The sequence below is a fragment of the Squalius cephalus genome, assembly GCF_949319135.1.
Source record: "Squalius cephalus genome assembly, chromosome: 2".
NCBI classification, from domain to species: Eukaryota; Metazoa; Chordata; class Actinopteri; order Cypriniformes; family Leuciscidae; genus Squalius; species Squalius cephalus.
The window spans coordinates 1,859,034-1,882,364 of NC_137123.1; the positions used below are offsets into that span (position 1 = coordinate 1,859,034).

General features: G+C 44.7%; 1 protein-coding gene across 1 annotated transcript in view; it reads right to left on the reverse strand.

Moving 5' to 3' along the window:
* Window positions 1-2,763: 2,763 nt before the first annotated feature.
* Window positions 2,764-23,331, reverse strand: part of gtf3c1 (general transcription factor IIIC subunit 1) — a 32,876-nt gene continuing 12,308 nt past the window's right edge. The window contains exons 17-37 of the mRNA XM_079864258.1: window positions 22,098-22,195; window positions 21,115-21,211; window positions 20,846-21,026; window positions 18,023-18,122; window positions 17,801-17,936; window positions 17,620-17,707; window positions 16,352-16,504; window positions 16,124-16,269; window positions 12,726-12,868; window positions 12,531-12,612; window positions 11,921-12,033; window positions 11,409-11,465; window positions 11,026-11,119; window positions 10,774-10,946; window positions 8,653-8,961; window positions 8,006-8,244; window positions 5,966-6,246; window positions 5,158-5,890; window positions 5,045-5,078; window positions 4,767-4,956; window positions 2,764-3,094 (exon numbers count right to left, since the gene is read on the reverse strand). Coding sequence (XP_079720384.1) covers window positions 2,864-3,094; window positions 4,767-4,956; window positions 5,045-5,078; window positions 5,158-5,890; window positions 5,966-6,246; window positions 8,006-8,244; window positions 8,653-8,961; window positions 10,774-10,946; window positions 11,026-11,119; window positions 11,409-11,465; window positions 11,921-12,033; window positions 12,531-12,612; window positions 12,726-12,868; window positions 16,124-16,269; window positions 16,352-16,504; window positions 17,620-17,707; window positions 17,801-17,936; window positions 18,023-18,122; window positions 20,846-21,026; window positions 21,115-21,211; window positions 22,098-22,195 — 3,678 coding nt within the window. The 3' untranslated portion in view covers window positions 2,764-2,863. The remainder of the gene's footprint in view (window positions 3,095-4,766; window positions 4,957-5,044; window positions 5,079-5,157; window positions 5,891-5,965; window positions 6,247-8,005; window positions 8,245-8,652; window positions 8,962-10,773; window positions 10,947-11,025; window positions 11,120-11,408; window positions 11,466-11,920; window positions 12,034-12,530; window positions 12,613-12,725; window positions 12,869-16,123; window positions 16,270-16,351; window positions 16,505-17,619; window positions 17,708-17,800; window positions 17,937-18,022; window positions 18,123-20,845; window positions 21,027-21,114; window positions 21,212-22,097; window positions 22,196-23,331) is intronic.

Genomic DNA, 23,331 nt, shown 5'->3' on the forward strand with positions numbered 1-23,331 from the left:
GTTGGCGATTTGGCATGATCTTGGATTGTTTGGTTCTTCGACGCTCATCCTGGACTTGCTGTCATAGCAACATGTGCGCAAACTTAAACCTGCTCGGGAGCAGGCTTATTTCATGTAAACAGGATTAGATCCCGGCTTCATAAGCGGAGCTGATACGGGAAGTCCAGCACAGCGCGATAGTGCACTTTCTGAGATATAGATTTTTTCTCGTGATTCGTGAGATTGTTGTTTTTTGTCGCTTTTATGTTTAAAAGACAGTTTTAGTTTTTTTAGTTTTTTTGTGGCATTTCCAAGCCACTTAAGACCCAATGTTGTAAAGCAGTGTTTTTTTAGTTTTTTTTTAGGCTATCATAATTTTTTATGAAGATCATACAATCATGACCATGCCGATTACAGATACGTCACTCAGGCTTCACTAACGTGATTTGTACCATAGACTATAGGCTACCATAGTCTCCCATCAAGGCCTCAATGAAGGAGATTATGTGAACAGAAAGGGGATTCACAATGTAAATGTGCAGCCCAGTTATTATTGTGATTCTTAATATTCCAGATTAGTAATATTATATCAAATAAAAAAAAGGCAGTTGACTAAAATCTTCCATATCACAAATGTGAAAGCAAAAAGGCCAGGATCTGTGCATGACTTAAGAATTTTCAGAGATTCACATTCCTGCACATTATTTGAAAGTGTAAGAAAAGTTCCACAATTAAATATCAAGCTCACTGTATTACATACACTTATTGATCCTAACAGAACTGCATTTTTTCATAGGTGATTATGACATGTTCCTGCCTGCAGACAGGTGTTTTATGACCCCATTCCCTGACCCAAACCAGTTACAATGCAGCTCTAGCCAGGACAAGGGCACACAATGAAATGAACTTTGGCTAACTAAAGGGAAGATGTCAGTGTCTGAAAAGTCTGAGGGTTGCACACCTGACAGGGCCTGTGACATTGTTGCATGTGCCATATTACACAACATTGCCACAAAAAAACACTTTTCATTAAATGTTTAATAAAAGACAAATATGCTTAGTTCCTTGAGTATTATTTCAATTGTTCTTTGTAAAGAAAAGCCAGTGGTCAAGTGCCTGCAACAAGAGATATTAGACACATGCCTCATGCAACAAATAAAAAGGAGAAGTTGTCTATCCACTGCCCACCTGTAGGCCTATGTCTCCTCTGTCTGTGCAGACTCTTCTGTAGGCCTTTCTGTAGATGTGGAATCCTGCAACTTATATTGCAGCCATAAAGCATAGAAGTATACATTAAGTAAAGTAATTTATGCACTTGCAGGTAGGCTAGTTCCTCCATATGACAGTTATCTGAGAGGGTTTATTCACTGTCCAGTGCAATGGAAACAAATGGACATTACAAAGTCTTATACTTTCTTTCCTTTGGAAAGTTAGAAAATGTCCACTTACTGCACATATTTCAGCTCCACTTTCTTGGGAACAGATACAAGTGTTGGTGTATTATGTAAAAGTGCACAAAAGAGGAAAACACAATGTCATTACAATGAACTACACTGGGGAAAAATGTGATCAATAACTCATGGCAAAATATTTTTACATTAACATAAGTTTATCAGTTTTCACTTTAACAAGTCAAAGCAATTCATCATTACTCAAGATTTAACAGTTGAAATTACTATACAGCCTTAATTTAATGCAGCAAAAATTATTTTACAGTGTAAGACTAAGATCTTTTCTTTTTTTCTCAGCCTTTTTCTTGGTTGCTTTTATAAACAGACAACCGTTTATTTAACAGTGCCTTTTATAAAAGAGGCTATATTATAACTAAACATTACCATTATGTAGAATATTTTTGTACTTCACTTTTGTTCCCATGTTCTAGTATGGTGACTGACACTACAATGAACAAATTTAATGTAATTATACAATTATTAAAATACAAAAATATAGGCTAATAAGTGATAAAAACATCTAACATGGCCACTTCTAACGGATTTAAATTGTCTGCTACTTTTTGCCAGCCCTCTCTCCTGGCTTTTGCAGACTTTGAGGTGTTCCCTGACGTTTTGATTAAACATTAAAATTCCGAATAAACTTCGACTATTAGTTCTTGCTCTGCTGAGGAGAAAAACTGAGCACGCTCTTTGGCCACGCTGAACAGCCAATAGCAGCGTTGCTGATCAATGTTTCTACTATCGATACATATCCCCTTTTAAACTTAGCATGAACGCGCAATTATCTCAGATAACTCAATCCAGCTATACTAATCATATCCGGCAAGTGTGTTCGAAGAACCGAGTTAGCCAGATCATGATTTGCACGATGATATCATCTTGGATGTGTCATTTGATCTCGGATGTAATAAGCAACGTACGAAGAACGGGCCCCTGGTGTTCATCTTGAGACAAAACAAAGGCACTGACATATTTTAAGATCTGCTTTCAGCTGAAACAGCTTGCTTAAAACAGTTCAAACAGGACTAGCTTAGGCTTGGTCTGTGAAACCAGAGGACTGTTTTATTATGAAATAAGTCAACATTATGACATAAAAAGTAGAAATCATAACAAAAATATTTGACATAAGTCATGACTTTTAATCTTATTATTTAGTATGTCAATTTTGACCTTTTCCTCATTATTATGACTTGATATAACTTGGCATGTCGAGTTCGACTTTTTATCATAAGTGAAAATTATGACTTAAAAATCATAACTATGATTGGATGGATTCAGATGATTCACTGCCATTTTATGGCACAGGACAAAAAAAGTTGACAAAGAAAAGCCATGTGATGGAAAAAGCTCTTTATTTTGTGCAACAGAAGCAGGTCATATTAAAACACAAGTAACAAGCAAACAGAAACACTGACTGTCCGTCTGTACACTCAGGCGCGGAGACACAGCTGAACCCATTTGTTCCAGTTGAGCTCGTGAGGAAAGACTCGCGCCAGCCTCAGTATACAGTCCACCGTGGGCTCGTAGAACGCCGTCCCAGCATCCCTCAGGCTGACCTCGGCCTGACCTTTGACCTGCGGCACCCCGGGCTTAGAGAAGAGCGACGGTTTGGGCGGCTGGACGGTGAAGCGCTTCCTCACGCAGCCGAGATCAATCAGCACCTGACAACACGAACACACGCCTATCAGAATCAACACAATACTGTTCAAAACGGGTGCAAGTGAATCACCGAACCAGTTCACAGTTCACGACTCACAGAAATGAATCAAACTCACCAACCGTAACAATGTTTGTGCCTGTAAAGTTTGAAGGTTCCAGTCATCTTCACCCAGAAGGGATTTTCTTTTCCCAAAAATTCTAGTTAATGTTATCGCATTTAGACTAAAACTTCATGTGCTTTATGCGCATAACAACTCATGTTTTGGAAAAATATTGGTACTTTTTTGTTTTTTTCCCTCCACCTCGTTACACTTGTGGTGTTTCGGGTCAAAAATGACCAGCCTATGAAGAAATTATTATAAATATCGTGTTATGCAATATTATCAACAAATATTGGATTAAATCTATTTATCAACTTGTTTTCTTTGAGTTAGCGCAGGTTTGTGTTTCTTTTTGTCACTGAATGATCGGAGGGCTTATTGATCTGAACTCAAGCTCCTCAGTGTTTCAGTGTAAGTGTACTTTTTTCATTTAAAAACTGAGGTAAACAACAAAACAAGTTGACAAAAAGATTGAATCCAATATTTGTTAATAATTTAGCATAATGAGAGATTTATAAGCGATTGAAATAATTTTTTACCTGGAACGCCACAATAGGTAAAGGGTTTATAGTAGGAATCAGTGATGCGCGGGTCAATGTATAAACAACCCGCACCCGACCGACGTTTTCAACTAACCCGCCCGCAACTCGGACCGCAAAAAAAGAAGAAGAAAATATTGTACCCGACCCGCATTTTCGGGAGTTTTCACAAGTAGTAAATGCTCATCGTAGTGTCATTGGGCCATAGACGTAGGAACTAGGGGTGCGGGGGGGGGGGAGCTTCCACTCCCAGGTCTTCACCTTTTCTCTTGCCGCCTTCTTCTCCTGCAGACTGAGCTTGTGCGTCATCTTCCAATAAAGTGTAGGCCTATGTATTTCATAGAAAACTGTGTCTAGTACTATATAAATTACAAAGGTTTAATTGGCATCTTTATTTCAAACGACCCGACCGACCGTGACCCGAATATCATTACAAATATTTTTGGATGACTCGTAACCGCGGGTAACCGCAGGCACCCGCTCATTTCGGGTCAACCCGCGCATCACTGGTAGGAATGCACCGGAATGAAAATTCTGGGCCGAAACCGAAACGTCTGGATACACTTGGCCGAAAACCAAGATTTCTTTTTATTAATCTCTTATTTTATCTATCTCTTATTTATTTGTATAATTGTATAATTATTAAACTTTTTAATTAAATTCAACAATTTAATGAATCTGAATTAAAAATAAATAAATCAAGCCAATAAAATTAAAATAACCTCACTATTATTTCAAGTAACACAAAAATTGGATGGAAAATAGGCCTATATTAAAATATTAAATATCAATATTTGAATATCAATATATTATTCTTCATTCCATTCTACGCAGCACAATCAGATTGAACAGATTTGTTTTTTGACCGATTATCAAAATAAAGTAGTCCTATTGTAAGGCATCATTTTCTGTCTTTTTTCTCTTTCAGACAAAAAAACGAAAACGCCATTTTCGGCGGATAATTTTCAGCAGCCGAAATTCCGGTGCATGCCTCGTTTGTCATCCTCATGCTGTGTGGTTTGTGCGGGCTTCACCTGCAGCAGGTCCAGGATCACCACGGGCTGCAACACCTGACTGTAGTGCTGCAGCAGCACAGACTCGCGCAGCGCCGGGCTCGACATCACGTGCAGCAGCAGCGACTCCAGCATGCCTTTACACACCGGCCGGTTCAGCGAGCCGTCCACCACACGCCACGGCCGGCTGACGAACCGCACCGACTCCCAGCTGACGGACAGAGGGAAGCAACAGGCATTACTGCAGTTACACTCATGACTGCACTAAACTACATCAGAGAGTCACGTGATTCACTCACTGCTCATCCGGATCAGCAGCTCCTTCAGCACCATCTGGAACCACAGTCAACACACTGATCAACACTCAAACACATGACAACACATCAAAACTCTGAAGAGTCCAAACACACACCTCTGATCTGAGAGGGGGCGGAGTCTTTACTAAGCCCCACCCCTTTGACATCTGTCATACGAACATTCGCCTCCTCCACAGCATCCGTCTGCTCAGCATCAGTCTCCATAGTAACAGACTGATTTGGTGGTGTATCCGTGGAGACAGGATCCATGGCGACCGTCTGATTGACAGCTGTGCTCGTGGAGACAGGATCCATGGCAACAGGCTGATTGACAGCTGTGCTTGTGGAGACAGGATCCATGGCAACAGGCTGATTGACAGCTGTGCTCGTGGAGACAGGATCCATGGCAACAGGCTGATTGACAGCTGTGCTCGTGGAGACAGGATCCATGGCAACAGGCTGATTGACAGCTGTGCTCGTGGAGACAGGATCCATGGCAACAGGCTGATTGACAGCTGTGCTCGTGGAGACAGGATCCATGGCAACAGGCTGATTGACAGCTGTGCTTGTAGACACAGGATCCATGACAACAGGCTGATTGACAGCTGTGCTTGTGGAGGCTCCTTCCATGGCAACGGTTTCCTGGAAATCAGATTCCTTGGCCCGTCTCTTGGTAGGTGGGGGTGTGGCGTGGGCGGAGTCATGGGCGGGGCCTCTCTTCAGGAACGGCTGCTGCATCTGCACACCATCACACACGCTCTTCAACAGCCAATGAGACGAAGCCTCTGCACACACCAGCCTCTGAGAGAGAGCGCCCACCTCCACCAGCTGCTCTCCATCCACCAGATCCTACACACACACTCAACTCAAGTGAACCTGCAGTGAATGTAGTGAACTCTCACACATTATTTGTCTCTCTCTCACCTGTATGTACTGCTGGAGAGTTCGGCTCCGCCCATTCTCGGGTCGCTCCAGGTGTATGAAGCGCTCAAGGAGGTCCTGTCTGTCAATGCCAAACTCCGCCTCCTCCCCCACGGCGTCTCTGACCTCTGTCACCGCCTGCACGTCCTGCGCTCCGTATCCCGACGCGCTCACACACCGGTCCAGGAAGGTGTGCGGATCGACGGCTGCCGAGCGATACACGCGCGTGAACCACAGCGGGACAGGTGGAGGAGTGGACGGAGAGAGAGCTGAGACACCGTCAGCTACAGGAGACACAGAGTGAAGAATGAGGAACGATAATGTTTGAATAATGGATAATGTATGTGTGTGAGTGAGTGTGTGAACCGTCTGCTGTGAAGAGTGTGTTGGGGTGTGTGATCTCAGATCATTATCTAGTCTTGTGTATACTCCATTTAGCCAAGGTTGCAAAGCCGACTCCATGTTACAAATATGTGAGACCTATCAGATCAGACCAACAGAAACTACTGACTCTCTCTTTTCCAGCACTTTAGACACAGTTGCTCCGTTGCGCTTAAAGAAGATTAAAGAAAATAGTCCAACGAGCAGAAAAAAAAACTAGGGGATTTTCGCATTTCTTGGAAAGAAAGCATTATTGCATACAGAAGGACCTTAAAAGCTGCTAGATCTGCTTATTTTTCTTTGCTCTTAGAAGAAAACAAACACAAACCTAGGTATTGATTTGATACAGTGGCTAAACTAACAAGTAATACATTTCTGAAGTTTCCAAGCAGCACAGCAGTAATGACTTTATGAACTTCTTTACTTGCAAAATTGATAACATCAGATAACTATGCAACCGTCTACTACAGTATCGCATCAGGCAGTGCATTGTAGTCTCCCTGAGGAAAAACTCGATTCATTCGTTGCTATAGGAGAGGAAGAATTTACTAAACTCGTTAAATTATCTAAATCTACAACATGTATGTTAGACCCTATACCGACTAAGCTACTGAAAGAGATGCTTCCAGAGGTCATAGATCCTCTTCTTAATATCATTAATTCGTCTTTGTCTCTAGGATATGTACTGAAAACTTTAAGCTGGCTATGATTAAACCGCTTGTTAAAAAAACGCAACTTGATCCTACAGAATTAGTCAATTATAGGCCGATCTCGAATCTACCTTTTCTGTCAAAGATACTAGAAAAGGCAGTATCCTCACAACTGTGTTCCTTTCTAGAAAGAAATGATATCTGGAGGATTTCCAGTCCGGATTTAGACCGTACCATAGTACCGAGACTGCTCTCGTTAGAGTCACACATGATTTGCTCTTATCTTATGATGGCGTTCTTGCTCTTATCTATTAGTGTTACTCGATCTTAGTGCTGCATTTGATATTATTGACCACAACATTCTTTTAAATAGATTAGAACATTATGTTGGCATTAGTGGAATTGCACTAGCATGGTTTAAATCATACTTATCTGACCGTTATCAGTTTGTAGCAGTAAATGAAGAGATGTCTCATCGATCACAAGTTCAGTATGGCGTACCACAAGGCTCAGTACTAGGACCGCTGCTGTTCACTCTGTACATGCTACCCTCACCCACCCACACACACACACACACACACACACACACACACACACACACACACACACACTCTGTACATGCTATACACACACACACACACACACACTGTTCATGCTACCCTTGGGAGATATCATTAGGAAGCATGGCATTAGTTTTCACTGTTATGCTGAAGATACTCATGATGATATCTCTTCGCGCTCCAATGAAACTTGCCTATTCAAGAAATTAAGGGAATGCACAGCTGATATAAACATTTGGATGACTAGTAATTTCCTACTACTTACTTCTAAAAAAAAATAAAGATTCTAATTATGGGACAAAAAACCTCTGCACGTGTTAAGCTAGAATACGGTCTAACATTTTTGAAAGCAAAGTTTCTAGCATATGTAAAACCGTCTACAGTGAAGAGAGTGTGTGTGTGTGTGTGGTGTGTGTGTGTGTGTGTGTGTGTGTGTGTGTGTGTGAGCGCACCCTCTGCAGTGAAGAGTGTGTGTTGGGGTGTGCGCCTCAGCTGCAGGTGGACGGTGCAGGCGTTGACCATGATGTTGTCGGTGCTGTTGGAGTTGTGTGTGTTCTGCGAGCGCAGGATCCCGGGCGCGTAATACCCCCTCATCAGCAGGTAGTTGGTGTGAGACGCCTGTGTGGGCTTGACCTCCGGCCTCCTCTTCCTCTCGTCCTCCTCCTCTTCCTCCTCCAGCGCTTTAGTGAGGCTGAAACACACACACACACACAGAGTCAGCTGTGAGAGTGTTGAGGCCCGTTCACTATATAACTATCACTAAAGTTTTAATGATCGCTCTAACTCTAAGAGAATAGTAGAGTCTACGACGCAACTATAACAATAACCACAGATTAGCGATATCGTTGGAATCGCTTTCAGAGTGATGTTTTCCAGCTGATGAACGATAAAAACATTGACAGCCAATCAGAATCCATCATGCTTCCTGCATCCAGATGATGAAACTTGTAAACAGTTTAATAAGTTATACAGATGATAAAACACTATTGGTCAGCTGGTGTGAACACTAATATAGTTAAGGTTACAGTTATGGTTACAGTCATGGTGTGCTGGTGTGAACGAGTCATTAGAGTGTGTATCTGTGAGTGTATCTGACCACCTCTTGACCACCTCGTTGTCCACCAGCGAGCTGTCCACCACCACGATCTGCTGCGGGATGCTGAGGTCCAGGCTCAGCAGGCCCAGGGTCATGAGGGTCAGGCAGCAGGCGCTGGCGCCCCCTGGAGCGTCCATGGGGAACTGCAGCATGCCCTGCGTGTGGGCCTCGTGCTCCTCGGCTCCCGGGCCCTCGGGGTCCTTCTGGAAGTGGAAGCTGTTGGGTCTGTCACTGCGGTCGCCCTCGTATAAACCCGTCATCAGATCGAACGCCTCGTCAAAGGTGAGGCTCGGGAAACGCCACGTGAAGAACCTGCAGCACACGGACCGACCGTAACTGGACAGCACCAGTGTGTGGAACACGAGCACAGTAACAGCCCTCGCCCTTCCCTCGGGGCATTCTGACCCAGACATGCATTTATTTATTTTAAATTGAGTGTTCATCGGAGGGGTCCAAGACACCATGACTTTTGTCGCACTTGAACACACTTGTCAGACCTGTAGTAGTGCTGGGACAGCTGGTAGGACATGGGCAGGTTTGTGTGTGTGTGTGTGTGTGTGACCTGTAGTAGTGCTGGGACAGCTGGTAGGACATGGGCAGGTTTGTGTGTGTGTGTGTGTGTGTGACCTGTAGTAGTGCTGGGACAGCTGGTAGGACATGCGCAGGTGTGTGTGTGTGTGTGTGTGTGTGTGTGTGTGTGACCTGTAGTAGTGCTGAGACAGCTGGTAGGACATGGGCAGGTGTGTGTGAGACCTGTAGAAGTGTTGGGACAGCTGGTAGGACATGGGCAGGTGTGTGTGTGTGTGTGTGTGTGTGTGTGTGTGTGTGTGTGTGTGTGTGTGTGTGTGTGTGTGTGTGTGTGTGTGTGTGTGTGACCTGTAGTAGTGCTGAGACAGCTGGTAGGACATGGGCAGGTGTGTGTGTGTGTGTGTGTGTGTGTGTGTGACCTGTAGTAGTGCTGGGACAGCTGGTAGGACATGCGCAGGTGTGTGTGTGTGTGTGTGTGTGTGTGTGTGTGTGTGTGACCTGTAGTAGTGCTGAGACAGCTGGTAGGACATGGGCAGGTGTGTGTGAGACCTGTAGAAGTGTTGGGACAGCTGGTAGGACATGGGCAGGTGTGTGTGTGTGTGTGTGTGTGTGTGTGTGTGTGTGTGTGTGTGTGTGTGTGTGTGTGTGTGTGTGTGTGTGTGTGTGACCTGTAGTAGTGCTGAGACAGCTGGTAGGACATGGGCAGGTTTGTGTGTGTGTGTGTGTGTGTGTGACCTGTAGTAGTGCTGGGACAGCTGGTAGGACATGCGCAGGTGTGTGTGTGTGTGTGTGTGTGTGTGTGTGTGTGTGACCTGTAGTAGTGCTGAGACAGCTGGTAGGACATGGGCAGGTGTGTGTGAGACCTGTAGAAGTGTTGGGACAGCTGGTAGGACATGGGCAGGTGTGTGTGTGTGTGTGTGTGTGTGTGTGTGTGTGTGTGTGTGTGTGTGTGACCTGTAGTAGTGCTGAGACAGCTGGTAGGACATGGGCAGGTGTGTGTGTGTGTGTGTGTGTGTGTGTGTGACCTGTAGTAGTGCTGAGACAGCTGGTAGGACATGGGCAGGTGTGTGTGTGTGTGTGTGTGTGTGTGTGTGTGTGTGTGACCTGTAGTAGTGCTGAGACAGCTGGTAGGACATGGGCAGGTGTGTGTGTGTGTGTGTGTGTGTGTGTGTGTGTGTGTGTGTGTGTGTGTGTGTGTGTGTGTGTGTGTGTGTGTGTGTGTGACCTGTAGTAGTGCTGAGACAGCTGGTAGGACATGGGCAGGTGTGTGTGTGTGTGTGTGTGTGTGTGTGACCTGTAGTAGTGCTGGGACAGCTGGTAGGACATGGGCAGGTGTGTGTGTGTGTGTGTGTGTGTGTGTGTGACCTGTAGTAGTGCTGAGACAGCTGGTAGGACATGGGCAGGTGTGTGTGTGTGTGTGTGTGTGTGTGTGTGACCTGTAGTAGTGCTGGGACAGCTGGTAGGACATGGGCAGGTGTGTGTGTGTGTGTGTGTGTGTGTGTGTGTGTGTGTGTGACCTGTAGTAGTGCTGGGACAGCTGGTAGGACATGGGCAGGTGTGTGTGTGTGTGTGTGTGTGTGTGTGTGTGTGTGTGACCTGTAGTAGTGCTGGGACAGCTGGTAGGACATGGGCAGGAAGGGCAGCGAGTGGCACTTCTTCAGATGGGCTTTGGTGATGGGCCGCCGCCGGTTCACTAGCGCCCGGTTACGACACGTCTGGAAGGCCTGGGACAAAACCTCTTCGCTGTAGCGCGTGTACAGACAGAACGTCTAGAACACACACACACGATCACTGACACGTCACTCATACATGAACACAGTATAAACACCTGTGTGTGTGTGTGTGTACCTGGAAGGGTCTGTAGTTCTTCATCTGAGCGTTGGTGAGAACTAGCGTGCTCTGAATTAAATTAAACAGCACCAGAACATCAATGTCCTCCTTCCTGAAACACACAGTCATTACAGTCCAACATCCAAACAGTTCAAAACATCAAACAATGTTTAAACAGAAACTGATGTGTTTTCACTCTCCTGGAACTTTCTTGCATTACTTTGCATTTTTATTAATGTTAATAATGGTAATAAGAATAGTGTTTAATGAAAGGTGTCTTCCAGAGCTCAAAGATGCTTATGCAAAGATAAGCAAAACTTAATTAAAAACAGGATTTAAACACATAAAATTGTGTCAGTTTGTTTATTAAAATGAATAGTGTGACGTTATTACACACACACCTCTTCAAGATGTCTATAGTGCGCTCAAGTGATTCGTCAATTGTGTACACCTTAAACCTGAGGAAACACACACACACACACACACACACACACACACACACACACACACACACACACACACACACACACACACACATAAGACTGAAAGACTCATCTGCAGAGAATACGATTCAGTGTTCTTATTATTAACTAAAACTATAAAAATAAAGTAATTGAAATAAATAAATAAAAAACCATAAAAAAAGGAAATAAAATATATTTTTAAAAATTATTTAAAAAAACATGATGAAAATTAGAAATGTTGTATTGCAACTAACTGATTTATGTAATAAAACTACTAAAGCTAAAAACAAAAATAAAGCTATATAGAAGCATACATTAAAGAGCCTTAAAATGATAAAAGCACTAACAAAATTACTCAATTAAAATTAAAACTCAAAATATAAAAATAAAAGCTAATTTAGAATATGAATAAAAACTGTAATACTAAAAGAACATGGGTGTGTGTGTACTTGTGAAAGAGTTCATCTCGCGTGTCTGGTATGATGACATCACTGGAGCCGTAGCTGGAGCTGAACTTTGACCTCAGAGAGCGTACAAACTCCTTATACTCCTCAGCACACACCTGTAACACACACACACACACACGCACACACGCACGTACACACGCACGCACGATAAGATCCGATTCATGGAGTCACAATCCAATTCTAAGGTAAATATTTTTTTACTGGAGAAACGAAATTACTGATATTAAAGATATTAAAGGTTTTCTGACAAATGTGTCAAAATGAACTGAGTTTGTGCTTAAAACAAAAACAAATATCTGTCAAAGGAGTCAGAAAAACACTCTTTATTCAAAGGGAAAACAAGATTATTTTTCTGAGCACCATTGCAGTTTTACAGTGTAGAAACTGAAGATTTCTGAGACCCTTTTTTTCAAAAAATCTAAAAATTAATTCAGATTAATACGGGTAAAACACTTTTTACAAGTATCAGTTTTTATGGACATTTAAATACTCGCTGAAAGGTTTCGTTTGGCAGCAAGAAGAAAAAGGCATTAAAAATAGTAAAAAAGTAAACGCAGAATGGATTGAGAATCACTGAAGAATCGAGTCTCACCTTCACATCGTTGTAGTCGTCAGTTCGGTTCAGGAATTTGGCCATCAGCTCTTTATCCTGATACATCTCAGCCAGACAAATCCTACAAAACATCCATCAGATTTACACTTAGTTTCATCAGACTGTGTGTGTGTCAGTCTGCAGTCATTATAAAGAGCAGTGTGAGTGTGTGAGAGAGTGTATTAGTACACACACCTGTAGTTCAGGCAGGTCTGTGGGTTCTTCATGATGTAGCGTGAGCGTCGGCTGACAGACAGAGATGTTTTATCCAGCGATAACTCAAACTCAGCATGCAGCACGTCACGAACCACTGTCCAGGGCACGAACGGCCTCTTCAGCTACACACACACACACACACACCATATATATAGACCCATGAGCTTCTAATTTATTAACGCTGCTTGTGTGTGTGTGTTAATTTGATCAGGAATATGGTTTTATCATCTAGCTGCTGGAGTGCCTCAGGGCTCAGTGCTGGGACCGCTTCTCTTCTCCATCTACATGACATCACTAGATCTGTCATTCAGAAACATGGTTTATCCCATCACTGTTATCATCTAGCTACTGGAGTGCCTCAGGGCTCAGTGCTGGGACCGCTTCTCTTCTCCATCTACATGACATCACTAGATCTGTCATTCAGAAACATGGTTTATCTCATCACTGTTATCATCTAGCTACTGGAGTGCCTCAGGGCTCAGTGCTGGGACCGCTTCTCTTCTCCATCTACATGTCATCACTAGTGTCTGTCATTCAGAAACATGGTTTTTCCCATCACTGTTATCATCTAGCTACTGGAGTGCCTCAGGGCTCAGTGCTGGGACCGCTTCTCTTCTCCATCTACATGTCATCACTAGGATCTGTCATTCAGAAACATGGTTTATCCCATCACTGTTATCATCTAGCTACTGGAGTGCCTCAGGGCTCAGTGCTGGGACCGCTTCTCTTCTCCATCTACATGTCATCACTAGTGTCTGTCATTCAGAAACATGGTTTTTCCCATCACTGCTATCATCTCGCTACTGGAGTGCCTCAGGGCTCAGTGCTGGGACCGCTTCTCTTCTCCATCTACATGTCATCACTAGATCTGTCATTCAGAAACATGGTTTACCCCATCACTGTTATCATCTAGCTACTGGAGTGCCTCAGGGCTCAGTGCTGGGACCGCTTCTCTTCTCCATCTACATGACATCACTAGGATCTGTCATTCAGAAACATGGTTTATCCCATCACTGTTATCATCTAGCTACTGGAGTGCCTCAGAGCTCAGTGCTGGGACCGCTTCTCTTCTCCATCTACATGTCATCACTAGTGTCTGTCATTCAGAAACATGGTTTATCCCATCACTGTTATCATCTCGCTACTGGAGTGCCTCAGGGCTCAGTGCTGGGACCACTTCTCTTCTCCATCTACATGTCATCACTAGTGTCTGTCATTCAGAAACATGGTTTTTCCCATCACTGCTATCATCTCGCTACTGGAGTGCCTCAGAGCTCAGTGCTGGGACCACTTCTCTTCTCCATCTACATGTCATCACTAGATCTGTCATTCAGAAACATGGTTTATCCCATCACTGTTATCATCTAGCTACTGGAGTGCCTCAGGGCTCAGTGCTGGGACCACTTCTCTTCTCCATCTACATGTCATCACTAGTGTCTGTCATTCAGAAACATGGTTTATCCCATCACTGTTATCATCTAGCTACTGGAGTGCCTCAGGGCTCAGTGCTGGGACCGCTTCTCTTCTCCATCTACATGTCATCACTAGTGTCTGTCATTCAGAAACATGGTTTTTCCCATCACTGCTATCATCTCGCTACTGGAGTGCCTCAGAGCTCAGTGCTGGGACCACTTCTCTTCTCCATCTACATGTCATCACTAGATCTGTCATTCAGAAACATGGTTTATCCCATCACTGTTATCATCTAGCTACTGGAGTGCCTCAGGGCTCAGTGCTGGGACCACTTCTCTTCTCCATCTACATGTCATCACTAGTGTCTGTCATTCAGAAACATGGTTTATCCCATCACTGTTATCATCTAGCTACTGGAGTGCCTCAGGGCTCAGTGCTGGGACCACTTCTCTTCTCCATCTACATGTCATCACTAGTGTCTGTCATTCAGAAACATGGTTTATCCCATCACTGTTATCATCTAGCTACTGGAGTGCCTCAGGGCTCAGTGCTGGGACCACTTCTCTTCTCCATCTACATGTCATCACTAGATCTGTCATTCAGAAACATGGTTTATCCCATCACTGTTATCATCTAGCTACTGGAGTGCCTCAGGGCTCAGTGCTGGGACCACTTCTCTTCTCCATCTACATGTCATCACTAGTGTCTGTCATTCAGAAACATGGTTTTTCCCATCACTGTTATCATCTAGCTTCTGGAGTGCCTCAGGGCTCAGTGCTGGGACCGCTTCTCTTCTCCATCTACATGTCATCACTAGATCTGTCATTCAGAAACATGGTTTATCCCATCACTGTTATCATCTAGCTACTGGAGTGCCTCAGGGCTCAGTGCTGGGACCGCTTCTCTTCTCCATCTACATGACATCACTAGATCTGTCATTCAGAAACATGGTTTATCCCATCACTGTTATCATCTAGCTACTGGAGTGCCTCAGGGCTCAGTGCTGAGACCGCTTCTCTTCTCCATCTACATGTCATCACTGGGATCTGTCATTCAGAAACATGGTTTACCCCATCACTGTTATCATCTAGCTACTGGAGTGCCTCAGGGCTCAGTGCTGGGACCACTTCTCTTCTCCATCTACATGTCATCACTAGGATCTGTCATTCAGAAACATGGTTTATCCCATCACTGTTATCATCCAGCTACTGGAGTGCCTCAGGGCTCAGTGCTGGGACCGCTTCTCTTCTCCATCTACATGTCATCACTAGTGTCTGTCATTCAGAAACATGGTTTTTCCCATCACTGCTATCATCTCGCTACTGGAGTGCCTCAGAGCTCAGTGCTGGGACCACTTCTCTTCTCCATCTACATGTCATCACTAGATCTGTCATTCAGAAACATGGTTTATCCCATCACTGTTATCATCTAGCTACTGGAGTGCCTCAGGGCTCAGTGCTGGGACCACTTCTCTTCTCCATCTACATGTCATCACTAGTGTCTGTCATTCAGAAACATGGTTTATCCCATCACTGTTATCATCTAGCTACTGGAGTGCCTCAGGGCTCAGTGCTGGGACCACTTCTCTTCTCCATCTACATGTCATCACTAGTGTCTGTCATTCAGAAACATGGCTTGTCCCATCACTGTTATCATCTAGCTACTGGAGTGCCTCAGGGCTCAGTGCTGGGACCGCTTCTCTTCTCCATCTACATGTCATCACTAGATCTGTCATTCAGAAACATGTTTTTCCCATCACTGTTATCATCATGCCCTGGGTTTCCACTGTCGGGCCAAAAGAGGGATTGCAAGTGTGTGCCAGGGCCAGTTGCGTTTCCACTTTCATGCTGAGATAGTTAGTGTTTAATGATGTTGTCATTCAGAAAACAGGTAATCAACAAACATTTTCCATCATAGTTTTCGTGTTAACGAACACTAGTGTGTGTGTGTGAGTGCGCGGGTACCTTGCGGTTGAGGAAGTGGCTGGCGACACGGCACAGCATCAGCAGACTGTCCTCCATGTGTGTCCACGCCACTCTCTGCCTGGTCATCTGTAGAAGAGCACGCTGGTCCGTCTCGTCCTGGGCCTGACTCTGCCTGCTCGCTCGCACTGACACACACACACACACTTCCTGATGAGCTACATGACATCACCACCGTTTAATACATCAACGTTCTGTCAGCGCCAGTACCTTTCTTCTTCTTGCGTGCCGGTTTGCTGCTGTCCGTCTTGGGTCTCTTGCGTTTGAGGTTTCGTCCTCCACACACCTCCTGGTTTCTGCTGGCCGGCTGCGAGCTCAGACGCACCTCCTCCTCCAGGACAGCAGGGGGCACCACCTTCGCCCCTGAACACCACACAGAGACTCATAATCGGATATAACACCAGGGCTGCATCTGAAATCGCCCCCTATACCCTTAAATAGGCCACTTTTTGAGGGGACAGCCATTTGTAGTGGTGTCCGAAACCGTAGTGGACATTCCTGAGTGCACTCATTCAATCCCACAATACACCGCAATAACGAGTGTGTATGCTCTCTGATGTATGCTCAATGGCTAGAGAATACCCATAATGCACTGTGAGAGTCGCGCGCTGAATGAATTTCCGCGTCTGACCAGAAGATGGCGCTGAATCATACATCCATTTTCCAAACCGCTGGTCCAAAGTGGCTACAGCATTAACATACAGGTATAAATTCCTTTTTAATTGATTATTAGATTGTTTAATTACGGTTTATTTATGCTAGTTTCTATGACAGAGTTCAAGATTAATCTCTTCATTACTACTGGAGCTGCCAGTTTGCTTCATTTTAAATGATTATTAAGCAGTACGAACTATGGAAAAGCTGCAGGGCTTCCGGCGCACTCAGTGTCCGAATTCACTCACTCGTTTTCATTCACTCCTTCAGTGGACTAAATTAGTAGACTAATGTAGAAAATAGTGAATGAGGGTATAGGGGGCGATTTCAAACACAGCACAGCTTAGGCGTCTTAATGCTTTGATTGACCAATAGGGTCTTTCACACCGGATAGTTCTAGGAACTCTGTTATAGGAACTCGCCACCAGGGTGGTTTCACAAGAACTAGTAGTTCCCATAGGATCGTTTTCCTGGTTGCACTCGCACCGCCAGTAGGAACTCTGAAGTGACATAAGACACGCTTGTTGCTGTGACTTTTATTCTGACGGCGCTGAGAACGACTGAGCTCACACTGCTCGCATTATCACGGATACGGATAGTTCCTATAGTGCTGGTTTAGACTGACTCTGAAGCAGGAGCGAAATTAGTTCCTCCTTCCTAGAACTAAAATCGTTCCTGCTATGCGAACACGCCAAGAACCGGGAACTTCTACCAATAGTTCTAGGAACTATGAAGAGGTTCCTCCAGTGCAAAAGCCCCTATTTACAGCACGGCAACAGTTCTGAATGTGTGTGTGTGTGTGTGTGTGAGAGTGTGTGTGTTACCGGTGAGCGTAGCCGGTTTGGGCAGAGGGTGTTTGGACAGCAGGTTCCTCAGTCTGACGGTATGATGCGTTCCTGACTCTTCAGTGCTCTGACAACATCACAAACACATTAACACACAGCGCAACAGTGCTGACATCACACATGTGTGTGTGTGTGTGTGTATGTGTGTATGTGTGTATACCTGTCTGTTTTGGTTGATCAGGTGACTGGTCCACGTCCAGTTGCGTTTCAGGTGGCTGAAAAAGCATGAGTCCAGTCCGCCAGCACCCTGACTGTCGCCTGGGGTAACGCCATCATCCACCACATCACAACTGCCCCTATCAAAAGGAAACACAACGAACATGACATCAGCCGATCAGGTGACAGACTATCCAGCCTGAGCCAATCAGAACGGCTGACTCACTGTAGCGTGTACAGCAGCCTGGTGTTGTTCTCCATTGTCACAGTGACATCAGACTCCGCCCCCTCAGTGTTACTGTCTCCAGGACGTGGCCGGATTACACCTGAAACACACATTTGTGGTTACAGTACGGTTTTTCTATTCAGGCTGAGGGTTTGATGCAGTAATGTTGCGGTAATGTTGCAGTTGTGTTGTTTTTAGGTTGAGGGTTTGACACAGTAATGTTGCGGTTGTGTTGTTTGTAGGTTGATGGTTTGGTGCAGTAATGTTGTGGTAATGTTGCGGTAATGTTGTATTTAGGTTGATGGTTTGTCGCAGTAATGTTGCGGTAATGTTGTGGTAGTGTATTTAGGTTGAGGGTTTGGTGCGGTAATGTTGCGGTAATGTTGTGGTAGTGTTGTATTTAGGTTGATGGTTTGGCGCAGTAATGTTGCGGTAATGTTGTGGTTGAGTTGTATTTAGGTTGATGGTTTGGCGCAGTAATGTTGCGGTAATGTTGTGGTTGTGTTGTGGTAGTGTTGTATTTAGGTTGAGGGTTTGGTGCAGTAATGTTGCGGTAATGTTGTGGTAGTGTTGTATTTAGGTTGATGGTTTGGCGCAGTAATGTTGCGGTAATGTTGTGGTTGAGTTGTATTCAGGTTGATGGTTTGGCGCAGTAATGTTGCGGTAATGTTGTGGTAGTGTTGTATTTAGGTTGAGGGTTTGGTGCAGTAATGTTGCGGGAATGTTGTGGTAGTGTTGTTTTTAGGTTGATGGTTTGGCCAGTAATGTTACGGTAATGTTGTGGTAGGGTTGTGGTAGTGTTGTATTTAGGTTGATGGTTTGGTGCAGTAATGTTGCAGTAATGTTGTGGTAGTGTGGTAGTGTTGTATTTAGGTTGATGGTTTGGCGCAATAATGTTGCGGTAATGTTGTGGTAGTGTTGTATTTAGGCTGATGGTTTGGTGCAGTAATGTTGCGGTAATGTTGTGGTAGTGTGGTAGTGTTGTATTTAGGTTGATGGTTTGGCGCAATAAAGTTGCGGTAATGTTGTGGTAATGTGGTTGAGTTGTATTTAGGTTGAGGGTTTGGTGCAGTAATGTTGCGGTAATGTTGTGGTCGTGTTGTATTTCGGTTGATGGTTTGACACAGTAATGTTGCGGTAATGTTGTGGTAGTGTTGTATTTAGGATGATGGTTTGGTGCAGTAATGTTGCGGTAATGTTGTGGTAGTGTTGTATTTAGGTTGAGGGTTTGGTGCAGTAATGTTGTGGTAATGTTGTGGTAGTGTTGTATTTAGGTTGATGGTTTGGTGCAGTAATGTTGTGGTAGTGTTGTATTTTGGTTGATGGTTTGGCGCAATAAAGTTGCGGTAATTTTGTGGTAATGTTGTGGTTGAGTTGTATTTAGGTTGAGGGTTTGGTGCAGTAATGTTGCGGTAATGTTGTGGTAGTGTTGTATTTAGGTTGATGGTTTGGTGCAGTAATGTTGTGGTAATGTTGTGGTAGTGTTGTATTTAGGTTGATGGTTTGGTGCAGTAATGTTGCGGTAATGTTGTGGTCGTGTTGTATTTAGGTTGATGGTTTGGCACAGTAATGTTGCGGTAATGTTGTGGTAGTGTTGTATTTAGGTTGATGGTTTGGTGCAGTAATGTTGCGGTAATGTTGTGGTAGTGTTGTATTTATGTTGATGGTTTGGTGCAGTAATGTTGTGGTAATGTTGTGGTAGTGTTGTATTTAGGTTGATGGTTTGGTGCAGTAATGTTGTGGTAATGTGGTAGTGTTGTATTTAGGTTGATGGTTTGGTGCAGTAATGTTGCGGTAATGTTGTGGTAGTGTTGTATTTAGGTTGATGGTTTGGTGCAGTAATGTTGCGGTAATGTTGTGGTGGTGTTGTATTTAGGTTGATGGTTTGGTGCAGTAATGTTGTGGTAATGTGGTAGTGTTGTATTTAGGTTGATGGTTTGGTGCAGTAATGTTGCGGTAATGTTGTGGTAGTGTTGTATTTAGGTTGATGGTTTGGTGCAGTAATGTTGCGGTAATGTTGTGGTAGTGTTGTATTTAGGTTGATGGTTTGGTGCAGTAATGTTGCGGTAGTGTTGTATTTAGGTTGATGGTTTGGCGCAATAATGTTGCGGTAATGTTGTGGTTGAGTTGCGGTAGTGTTTTATTTAGGTTGATGGTTTGGCGCAGTAATGTTGCGCTGGTGTTGTATTTAGGTTGATGGTTTGGTGCAGTAATGTTGCGGTAGTGTTGCGGTAGTGTTGTATTTAGGCTGATGGTTTGGTGCAGTAATGTTGCAATAATGTTGCGGTAATGTTGCGGTTGTGTTGTATTTATGTTGATGGTTTGGTGCAGTAATGTTGCGGTAGTGTTGCGGTAGTGTTGTATTTAGGCTGATGGTTTGGCGCAGTAATGTTGTGGTAATGTTTTGGTAGTGTTGTATTTAGGTTGAGGATTTGGTGTAGTAATGTTGCGGTAATGTTGCGGTTGTGTTGTATTTAGGTTGATGGTTTGGCGCAGTAATGTTGCGGTAATGTTGCAGTAGTGTTGTGGTAGTGTTGTGGTAGTGTTGTATTTAGGTTGATAGTTTGGCGCAGTAATGTTGTTGTAATGTTGTGGTAGTGTTGTGGTAGTGTTGTATTTAGTTTGATGGTTTGGCGCAGTAATGTTGCGGTAATGTTGCGGTAGTGTTGTATTTAGGTTGAGGGTTTGGCGCAGTAATGTTGCGTTAATGTTGTGGCAGTGTTGTATTTAGGCTATTCCCAGTTTTCATAGCAGCTGAATGAACCAACCAACCGAACTCTGACTTCACACCCATGAGTGATACAGCACTTTGTGTGTCTGTACCTAGAGGTGTGTTGAGACACACACACAGCAGGTCGAACCAGTAGTTCTCCACGTCCTGAGCACTGCTGAACACGTAGTGTCTCCGCTCAAACGCACGCATTGTCTCGATGGCCCTGTTATAGTGCGGGTCACACACCGTCGTGTCCACGATTTTAGCCTTCGTCTTCAGGAAGACAAACACCTAATACAAACATGAATGTATTAATGATATAATACACACAATAAACATTACCTATGAAGTGATCATGTGACTGTGGCCTCCTGCTCACCTGATCTTTATCCATGAACTTCTCCGTGGGCCCGAACTGCAGCAAACCCATGAAACACAACCTCTGGAGACTCTCGTGGAAACTGAATATGTACCTCCTGTGTGAGGGACATCATCATCATCACAACACTTTAATCAGCATCTGACTGTGTGGGAGTGTGAGAGATAGTGTGAGAGTGATAGTGTGTGTGTCTGTGTGTGAGTGTGTGTGTGAGAGATAATAATAATAATAATAATAATAAATATGTTACATTTATATAGCGCTTTTTCTGAGACCTCAAAGCGCTTTACATAGAATGGGGGAATCTTCTCAACCACCACCAATGTGCAGCATCCACTTGGATGATGCGACGGCAGCCATATTGCGCCAGAACGCCCACCACACACCAGCTTACTGGTGGAGAGGAGACAGAGAGATGAAGCCAATCAGTATATGAGGATGATTAGGAGGCCATGGTAGACAGAGGCCAAGGGGCAAATTTGGCCAGGATGCCGGGGTTACACCCCTACTCTTTTTCGAAGGACATCCTGGGATTTTTAATGACCACAGAGAGTCAGGACCTCGGTTTAACGTCTCATCCGAAGGACGGTGCTCTTTTGACAGTATAGTGTCCCCGTCACTACACTGGGGCATTAGGACCCACACAGACCACAGGGTGTCCACAGGGTGTGCCCTACTGGCCTCACTAACACCTCTTCCAGCAGCAACCTGGTTTTCCCAGGAGGTCTCCCATCCAGGTACTGACCAGGCTCAGCCCTGCTTAGCTTCTATGAGCAACCAGTCTTGGGCTACAGGGTGATATGGCTGCTGGCTTTAGATAGACCTCAGATAGAGTGAGAGTGATAGTGTGAGTGTGTGTGTGTGAGAGAGAGAGATAGTGTGTCTGTGTGAGTGTCTGTCTGTGTGTGTGTGTGTGTGTGTGTGTGTGTGTCTGTGTGTGAGTGTCTGTGTGTGTGTGTGTGTGTGAGTGTGTGTGTGTTTGCCTCTTGTGCAGCAGTTGTCTCTTTATATCAGCAGGGAGGAATCTGATCAGATAATGTTTCTTCACTGGATCATTCAGGTACTCCTCCAAACCTGCAACCTGAACACAACACAACATTACTGCACCAAATTATGATTAAAAATATAACTTTTATTTTGCTATTCAAATTGTAAAAATCAAACAAATCAATAAAGACATATATCACTATTGTACTGTAAAATAAAAACACTTATTTTGATGGAAAACGACAGGAAGCCCTAAAGCTTTTCTTCTGATAGTCTTGATGTTGTTTTCAGGCTCTACTAGAGCAGGTTCCCTTTCGAGGCGGTAACTTCAACATAACGTCAGCGTGACGCATACGGGAACTCCTCCCTTCTCCACTTTTGCTGAAGTCTTGTGGGCTAACGCCAGCTGGGGACAGCTGACCAATTGAAGCAAAGCATGCAAAAACAGGCAGGTTCGTGGGCGGTATAAAACGCATGGGAGCGACAATTACGTCAGAATCTCTTTCTCCATGCTGTCATCATTGAAGCTGCACCTGAGGACTAGTTAACCTTTTCTTCCTCGCATCCGATGGCTAACCTTTGCAGGATTTGTGCGGGCTCCAGCGACCCGCCCCACACCTACGAGTAAAACTGCGCCGCCTGCCTGGGCCTGGCCCACTGCCGGTGTGCACTCGAGAGGGCTCTTGCTATACGGCGGAGGCCCACTGCCGCTGATGGGCCCTCCCGCACCCAGGAACGACAGTGACGAGTAGGCCTGGGGCCATAGTCCTCTGCCGTCGCCACGCACCGCTCCTTTTCCCAGATGCGCTGGACTCGACGCGAAAGGCTCTGGTAAAAAGGAAGTAAGTCTGGTATCTCCGGTTGAGATACCTACCACCGTTCGAGCCCTTAGCTTCGATTGCAGTTAACGAGCTTTCCCTGAAGACGGCCTTACTTCTCGCCTCGGCGAAGCGCATTGGAGACTTACACGCGTTCTCGGTGAACAGTGATTGCATCTGTTTCGGACCTGGCGACTGCAGCGTCACTCTCCGGGAGAGACCAGGCTACGTTCCGAAGTCACTCGATACACCGTTCAGAGCACAGGTCGTTTCCCTGCCCGCCTTATCTGCGGACACTCGGAGCGCTGTTTGCCCGATCAGGGCTCTGGGATGTATGTGGATCGCTTGGCCGCCTTTCGTCAGTCGGACCAGCTGTTCGTGTGCTTCACAACAGCCCACCGGTGCTGCTTCA